General features: G+C 42.0%; 1 protein-coding gene across 1 annotated transcript; it reads right to left on the minus strand.

Annotated features, from left to right (window-relative positions):
* Positions 1-5,816: 5,816 nt before the first annotated feature.
* LOC105517216 (disintegrin and metalloproteinase domain-containing protein 21-like) lies at positions 5,817-8,183 on the minus strand. Its single transcript, XM_011949650.1, is given in 4 exon segments — positions 5,817-6,803; positions 6,806-7,359; positions 7,361-7,880; positions 7,883-8,183. Coding segments are annotated over 4 exon segments (2,223 nt in total). The 3' UTR covers positions 5,817-5,955.
* Positions 8,184-9,523: the final 1,340 nt, after the last annotated feature.

Here is a 9,523-nt window from a genome sequence, read left to right on the forward strand (position 1 = left end):
AAAGATCTCCTATATCTGATATTGTGCAGTCTGTTCTGCTCCTACGGACTGACAGGGACACATACAGATTCACAGATGCCAATATGACAGAAGACCAGGCACAACAAACCCCAATCTGTTGGGTCACAAATTGGACTCTGATATTATTTGTGAACCACACTGGTCTTTTTATCTTGCGTGGTGACAAGGTCTATGAAGGGTTCTCACCTACATGGTCAGAATGATGGGGACTCAGATACCTAATGCCTTTGTCACCAGGTACTCCTCCTTCAATGCCAGCCAAATTATAAACTTGGGCTCCTTTGTTTATAAAGTAGTGTCACACAAGCATACTAAATGAGATGTTACAGAAAATCCCCTTATATGTCACAATTCTAAGTTCCTTTCCATGCTGAGATCCATTTTCCCAGGCTTTGGAACTTATGAGAGGGAAAGGGCAATTCTCAATGTTTCCATGGTAATAGAACAGGAGTCAGTATTACTATGCAAGCACTGAGAAGACTCCAATCAGAAGTTAACAGTTTAGCCTCTGTTGTACTTCAGAATCACCATGTCCTGGATAGAATGACAGCTCAAGAAGGAGGAGCTTGTGCAATCATTGGTGAGGAACACTGCTTATATGCAAACCACCAGGGACAAATAGAATCTAATCTGAACTTTTTGAAAGACAAGATAAACACTCTTCATCATGTAAATGAAGCTAAACTATTCAATTGGACTGACCCATTGTCAGGGATAGGAGACTGGTTGAATGGAGTATGGGTAAATGTGTTTAGATTGTGCTTTTCTGCTTATTAATTCTCCTTCTAGTCTATGTTCTTCTCTCCCATTGCAGATCCCTTGCCACTCAGCTGCTAACACAACTCTTCTCTCCACAAATACCAACTCAGCTTTTAATTTGAAACTGTTAGGGAAGTTTCAGTCAGGGAAAATAAAGGAGTTAAAAATGTGCCACTCTAAAATATGCCAAATTAGTGTATTGATTACTTCAAGCTCAAAACACTTTGGAAACTGTAGTTCCAGAAGTGACTATCTGACCTGGCTTTTCCTGCATATAGCAAGCCATAAAACTTCCGTGGAGAAAGATGACTTCCCTGTGCCAGGACAAGTAAATAACCCCATATCCCCAGGTTTGGAAATTTTTGCTGCAGTAGACCTGTACAAATAAACTAAAGTAACTCTTATCTCCCACTAGCTTTATAACTCCTCCTTGACACTCCACACCAATAGATCTCCTAGTGACTTCCCTGGAATTCACTGTCCCTAGCTTAGATCTTTTTGTGTCATGGCCCCAGTCCCTGTTGGACGGAACAAAGGGGGATGAACGTGGGAATAAAGACAAAGACAAAACAAAAGAGTATATTTGGATGATGGGGTCAGGGGGCTCCTTGCTTCTAGTGAACAAGGGCCCTGAGCTTCTAGCTTCCTTCATATTTATTTAGAAAAGGAGATAGGGAGAAGGAGGTGGTTGTCAGTAGGCTGCTTGACTCGGTGCAGGCCTGCACGACTGCATTCTCTGAACAGTACTCTTCAGATGTTCCAGTAGATAACCTCAAAGAGAATGGTACCAGGGAGTGATTGTACTCAGCATACCTTCTGGCGGCTGTGAGTTTGCCCACATCCTGTATTCATGATAAACAGTTTGTTGTTTGATCATATAGCCTCCAGTGGAATGCTGAGTAGGTTACAACCCACAGGCTTTTGGCTCTCTACACTTTTGTCTTGTCATTTCTTCACAAATTTATTGTTCCTTTTCTAAAAGTATAAAAACTTTCTGCTTTGACCATTATTTTGGGTCTTCTCACTCTTGAAAAGATATCCATGTATATGAATTCTCCAGGGGCACACAAACAGGTGGCCATAGTGGCAGAGACAGAGGTACATTGGGCTCAATAGCATGGACTCCCACTTGCCAAGGGAGTTAATCAAGACACTTCTGTCATGAATGTCCAACTTGCCAGTGGCACAGATCAAGGCTGAGTTTCTGGGAAGGTGCTATTCTTCAAGGAAACCAAACAGTGAATTAGTGAGACATTGACTACTTTGTGCCCCTTTTATCCTGGGAGGGACAGCGATTAGTTCACACAAGAAAATATACATATTCTAGTTATGATATTGTCTATAGAGCTTGAGCCAGCACCACTACTGTGGGCATATGGATTGTAAGATCTTTAAGCATGGAGTCTCATACAACTTGGCATATGAATAGAGGATTCATTCACTCTTTAGTGTATGAGGTGCCGGCATGGTACATAGCAATGAATTACATTGTTTGTATCATATATTCAATATTTAGTAACATCTATTCTCCTAAAGTGCTTAGAATGGCCTGCAGAAGGCAGAGCCAGAGTGCCAGCTCAGAAACAATATTCTGAAAGAATTGAGTGCCAGCCTTCACAATGCATTGTGTATATTAAGTCAGAGATTCCTACATGGTGTTGTATATGCAATAGAAAGAATATATGGGGCCCAGAGCCAAGGAATAGAAGCCGGGTGGCCTCACTTATCATCACACTTGATGATCCACTGATCTGCTTCCCTCCTTGCAACTACCTGTACTCTAGGCAGGTCTTGGTCCACAAAGAGAATGCATCTTTGCCAGAGGACCCAGCATAAGTTCCATAGACCTGCAAGCTGCCCTCAGGGCATCTGGGACATCTTCTGTTCAAGGACCCGCAGGTAAAAAGAAGAGTCATTTTGGCAGGAGTAACTGACCCTGAAGAGCAGGGGAAGGTAAGGCTGCTGAGCCCCAGTAGAGGCATGGAGGGTTATATGGAGAAACTAGGGGATTCACTTGGGAGCCACTTGGAACCACCCAATGCAATGGGAACTGCGAGTGGATATGTGCAGCAGTGTTGACTTCCCGGGATGAAGGTGCAAAAGATTTAAAACAAACACTATAGCAAGTGCTCTGGGTCCTCCCTGACTCCCACTTCTGTCCTTTTTATTTTTCCTTCTTCTCTTTATTTTTTTAAAGTTAAAACAAAATTAATGTTATAAAGGTGGGGTCTTGCTATGTTGCCCAAACTGGTCTCAAAGTCCTGGGCTCAAGTATTCCTCCCACCTTGGCCTCCCAAAGTGCAAGGATTATAGGCATGAACAACCATGCCCAGCGCTCTCCTCCAATCCCTTTTTAAAAAACCTGTATACCTCTCACAGCCCATGGCCATCCAAAAACCCATAAGGTTTGTAAAGACGGTTCTCAGAATTATTGTTCTGTTGGTTATTAGACTCCAAAGAAGGTACAAGTAAATATGAATGGTCTCCATCTATGGGTTTTGGTTAAGGTGAACACTGATGCTAAAATTGAAAGGACAAGGACAGCTACTCAGAACGTTCCCATCTTGTAAAAACCTTGACCCTGCTTCACTTGTGACATCACCTGGTCTTCAGGTACTCCCTCATGTAGTTCAATTGAATAAAGCCTTTAACCTCTATGTGAGTCACTTTAAAAAACTTATATAATATATATATTTAATAATTTTGTGTTGTTACTTGGAATAGTTTTGTACAAAACGCCAACACTGCCCAGTTTTGTGCCAAAGACAGCATTATCAAAGAACCCTAATTTCCGTGGGTGGAGAGGTAAGCCCTGCTCTTGGTATTTGATTCTTTTTTCCCCTCATTTTAATTTTTGTTCTTGATTTCCAACTTTTATTTTAAGGTCAGCGGTAGAGGTGCAGGATAGGCTATGCAGGTTCATTACATAGGTAAACACGATCATAGGCAGTTTGCTGCACAGATCATCCCATCACCTGACTTTCTTTCATAGCATGGTGGTTGCATGCTTTGACTTTTTTCTAGGTACCCTTTTGTCAGACTGAAGTCAGCATTTTCCTTCCATCTTTCAGAGTTCTTTAGATGTGCAGAGAGTTTAGGTAACTTTCCTAAGGTGGGACAAGACTCTTCTATTATCTCAAATTTCTTCTACTACGGAAACTCCTATTCAACCCAAACACCTGGTCAGATCTGTGTAGACATACGGTCTGGTGCAATGTCGATCAATCTGTTAAATTCTTAAGTGGCGTGATTTCATCAGGTATAAATTTGAACTGGAGAGCCTTTGGTTACTTGGGGCATGTCAAGCTTGTGCATTTTTGTGTCACCTTAGAAGAAAAGGGTAGCAAAATAGCTGACACTCCACAAATAACTTACTTTATTTGGTATGAAGAAACCAAGAAAAGAAATATTTTGAACAATCTCTAGTCTTGAGTCCTGTTTTCAACAGCTTCAATGATCTTCCTTTCCCAAAGGTCTCCTCCCTTCTGTCTACCTCTATTTATGCCTCTGATTCTCACCTCCCTCCTATCCTGATCCCTATCCTCTTGAAGTCCCACGTGCTTCTTTTCTTCCACATCTCCACCTCCCTTGTACTATTTGACCTGGAACATCACCTCTTGTTGGATATGACAAGCCTTAAAAACAAGAGAAAAGTTTTTAAAACACACACACACAGACACACACACACACACACACATACAGTGTCACTCTGTTACCCAGGCTGGTGTGCAGTGGTACAGTCATGACTCACTGTAACCTCCAGCTCCTGGTCTCAAGTGATCCTCCTGCCTCAGCCTCCCAAGTAGCTGGGTCTATAGGGACACACTATTCCACCGGGCTGATTTTTAAATACTTTTAGAGATGGAGTCTTGCTATCCTGCTCAGGTTGGCCTTGAATTCCTGGCTTCAAGTGATCTTCCTGCCTCAGCCTCCTGAATAGCTAGGACTACAAGCATGCGCCACCATGCCTAGCTAATTTCTTTATATTTTGTGTTGATAGATTCTCACTATGTTGCCCAGGCTGGTCTCAAACTGATACTCCCTCCTCATACTCTGGAATAGCTAGGACTACAGGTATGTGCCACCATGCCTGGATAATTTTTTTTTTTTTAATATTTTATAGAGACAGAGTCTCACAGTGTTGCCCAGGTTGGTCTCAAACTCCTGGCCTCAAGGAATCCTCCCACCTCAGGCCCCCAAGTCTCTGGGATTATAGCTGTGAGTCACAGTACCCCACCTTAGTGCACTATTTCTGAAGCGATTCTTCCGGTTTCCCTTTAGGTAAGATTTTGTGTCTGTACATTTATCAGACTGTCAGTTCCATCCTGTAATTTATAGATAGGCTGGGCTCAGGCAATTCCTGGAGATTTAAAATATGATGTCCCATACCTTTAATTTCCAGATAAATTGAGAAGTGATTTATCAGTGAATAATGACCCTTTCTGTAATAGTTTAACAGTAAAGACAAAAAGTCAGAGACATTACATATGGGATTCCCCAGGCTTAGCATAATGCAAAAATACTGAGAATAATGAAAACGATAGCAGATAGCATGTACCAAGTGCCCGGCACTTTGGGAGGCCGAGGTGGGTGAATCACTTGAGGCCAGGAGTTTGAGACCAGCCTGGCCAAGATGGTGAAACCCTGTCTCCACTAAAAATACAAAAATTAATCTGGCATGGTAGCACGTGTCTGTAATCCCAGCTACTCAGGAAGTTGAGGTGGGAAAATTGCTTGAACCCCGGGATACAGTGGTTACAGTGAGCCGAGATTGCGCCACTGCACTCCAACCTGGCAGGCTACGCACCAGAGTGAGACCCTGCCTCAAAAAAAAAAAAAAAAAATTAAGAGTGTGAGCAAATGTATATTAGTGTACATGGGATTTGCCACAGGGGTATCTAGAAAACATTAGCCCCAAATCTTAAATGAGTACCGGTCCTCTTGTTAGTGAATCTAGGAGTTTCTGCCGTCATCTATAGAAGCATTCAGAATATGACCAAACAGGAAATGTTAAGTAAATTTAAACACACAGACCCTTTTTAAATTGCCAAGTGATTTTATTTCAAGATGACATCAAATTGCTAAGAGGTGATGTAACCATCAGAATGACTATTGATTACAACTCCCAGTAAGTGTCAATGTGATTTTCTCCATTGTGTGGGCTCCCATTAGTATTTACTCCTCAGGTTCAGTAGTTTTCAATACTTTCTCTTCCATAAATTCTATTGCTTGTGAAAAGCCACCAAAGAGAAGCGAAACCAGAAAAAGGATGTAATGAGTAAATATTAAAAGTAGTACTCGGTTTGTATTCACAAGTATGCTGCTTGCAGTATGATATTGTTTGTCAGGTGGAGGGCCACTATCTATACTACCTCCTGTTCCTCTCAGTTCACATGTTGGTGGTTGCCACCCAAACACACAGTGACAATGTTTTTTGTTGTTACATACTCCTTTGTAATTGCATGTTTTAAGATCACACTCAAAATGCAGGTCTTGATAAAAAGTACAATTGTGTTCAAGACAGTAGCTCCCTGGGCCACAGGTTGCACCATCCACTACCAGCCCCATTTCTGGCAAGTCTGTCCCCTGGTGTGCTTCATAGCCAAAGCATTTTTCTTCTTTTATGTCACGTACTAATATACTACGAAATGTAGTGTGCTCACCTCCACCGGGAATCTCGCTGACACCACTACAGTGCAACATTCCACAAAAAACATCATCTTCTTCACATGGAAAAGGTTTACTTCCCCCTCGCCGTAGAACAACCCCACAGTTTCCAAAACGGTCACCAATCCTATTCAATTGTTGATAGCATGCTGGGGAGCCATCTTTCACTTGGTAGCCAAAAAGGGCTTGACACTGCATATCACGGTCACTGCAGTTTCCTCTCACACAAACAGATACTGCTGAACATGGGGTTCCATCCTGGACATAGACGTCATTTGGACACTCTTCCTTTTTCCCATCACAGTATTCCGGTAGATCACATATACCACCCAAGTCTCTGCAAACCACTCCGGGGCAGCATATTTACACTCACGGAAGCAAAGTCCTGTATTGCAAACACTGCCAAGAGAAAGGATACAAGAGGTCTCACAACATCTATCATTGGCACAATCTTTAAGGCAGCCACAGTCACATTCTTCCCTCTGATTTTTGATCTTGTCTCCACAACGAGGAGCTACATAAGGAAAATTAGTGTATGGAATATTTGGTTCACTCAAACAAGGATCCCATTTATTCAACCTGTTTTGCATCTCCTCATAAGAACAATTGCTCATCATATCATTAAGATCAGGAACAGGAGCCATGAGACAGTTGGTTCGTCGAAAACAATAACAACCAGCAGAATCATGCGTCAAGCCCAAGTTATGACCTAGTGCATGCGCTGTTAAACATGCCCCCATAAATAAGTGATACCTCATTAAATACACAAACATTGCTCCCCAGTTGGGGTTGCATATTCCATCAAAGGTGGTATAACAGTCCAGGTTTTCAAGTCGATATGCTGTAAAAACAACTGAGTTATCATGTGGAATTTCTGAAAGCCATTCATAATATTTCCACAAACCAAAATCCTACAGCAGTTTCGGCAGGCATCTTATAAAACATTACTATATCATTAGCATTCCATATGCACAAAACACGTACATAGACATTTAAATAAACTGGTTTGAAAATGGTATGTATGATGCTGTTAATAATCACTATATTCTCTATTATGTGTGACACATTAGGGTTCCGCTTGAATAATCCATTAGTAACCGTGTAGTGAATTTTCAAGTTTTTTCTATGATGCCTCCACAAATAAACGTGGCCTGCTCTGGGAGTTTCAGCCAGTTTTACCTTTTCAGATTCTTGATCTCTCTCTTCCCCTTCAGTCTTACATCTACTAGCCTCTCCCGGTCTTTCTTCTGACACAAGCAGAGATATTACATGCTCAAAATTTTAAGAAGCCTCCAGGGGTTTGATTTCATAAGCCAAGTCATCCACCTGCAGCATGCCACGCAGCCCTCCATGGCAGGTGTCCAATGTGGCCACAGACCCAGGAACCCCTTCCAGGTAGCAGTCATAGTAACAGTCTCGCGGGACAAAAGGTAGTTCTCCTGCATGGCCCCCTGGTCATTATCAGTAAAAACAGGTAAATGTCTGGGCATCATGTTCTTCTTGAGCTTCATGTGAATCACGTGTCTTCGGCCCTGGAAACGCATGCTGTAAGAGAGTTGGTCTGGCATCTCAACTCCACGCCTCCTGTGGGGCACTTTCCTGGGGATCACAATTTCTGAGGAAGTAAAGCGCCATCCTGGTGGGTCATGAAAACAATAGACCTGGGACAAGAGTGCCCAGAGGACAGGCAGCCAGAGAGCACCTGTCAAGGGGTCCTGCACCCAGGCAGGTCCCATGAATAAGGGAACCTTTGACCAAAGAAAATGCAATCAAATGGGAGGCACCAAGAAGATTCCTCAGTCTTCAGCCTTCTCCTCAGGGCAGTTATGAGGAAAGCAGAGTGAGTCTGCAGGCTTGGCACCCCCTGATAGGTGAGTGGGGAGGGTTAAGCTATTACATAACAATGGCGTGCTCATCAGGGGAGGCTGTTTTCAGTGAGCTGGAGAGGTAGGCCAGGGGGTCAAAGGAAGAGGAAAAAAATGGCAGGAATTGAGAATAGCAGCAGATAACTGAGCTGAAATGTCCCTTGTCCTCTGAGGAAGTCATAAGTGGGGTTTGATGAGTAAGTGGGTTTGAGGCAAGTTTAGGACACTTAAGGACATTTTTCTCAAGCCTAAATGAGGGAAGGACTCAACATGTAATTAAAAGAGGGAAGTGTATCCAATGATAAGGAAAGTGGAAACTTCTCCTTAAAAGAATTTTGAGTGCTGCAATAAACATACGTGTATATGTGCCTTTATAGTATAATGATTTATAATCCTTTGGGTATATATCCAGTAATGGGATTGCTGGGTCGAATGGTATTTCTGGTTCTAGATCCTTGAGGAATTGCCACACTGTCTTCCACAACGGTTGAACTAACTTACACTCCCACCAACAATGTAAAATAGTATCAATTTCTCCACGTCCTTTCCAGCATCTGTTGTTTCCAGACTTTTTAATGATCACCATTCTAACTGGCGTGAGATGGCATCTCATTGTGGTTTTGATTGGCATTTCTCTAATGACTAGTGATGATGAGCATTTTTTTCATGTTTGTTGGCCGTATAAATGTCTTCTTTCGAGAATTGTCTGTTCATATCCTTTGCCCTATTTTTGATGGGGTTATTTGTTTTTTCCTTGTAAATTTGTTTAAGTTCCTTGTAGATTCTGGATATTAGACCTTTGTCAGATAGATAGATTGCAAAAATTTTCTCTCACTCTGTAGGTTGCCTGTTTACTCTAATGATAGTTTCTTTTGCTGAGCAGAAGTTCTTTAGTTTAATTAGATCTCATTTGTCAATTTTGGCTTTTGTTGCCATTGCTTTTGTGATGAACAACTTCAGCAAAGTCTCAGGGTACAAAATCAGTGTGCAAAAATCACAAGCATTCCAATGCACCAATAATAGACAAGCATAGAGCCAAATCATAAGTGAATTCTCATTCACAATGGCTACAAAGAAAATAAAATTCCTAGGAATACAACTTACAAGGGACCTGAAGTGCTCTTCGAGGAGAACTACAAACCACTGCTCAAGGAAAGAGGAGAGGACACAAACAAATGAAAAAAAAAATTCCATGCTCATGGATAGGAAGA

This window comes from Colobus angolensis, unplaced genomic scaffold (genome assembly GCF_000951035.1).
Source record: "Colobus angolensis palliatus isolate OR3802 unplaced genomic scaffold, Cang.pa_1.0 Scaffold3, whole genome shotgun sequence".
In the NCBI taxonomy this organism is placed as follows: Eukaryota; Metazoa; Chordata; class Mammalia; order Primates; family Cercopithecidae; genus Colobus; species Colobus angolensis.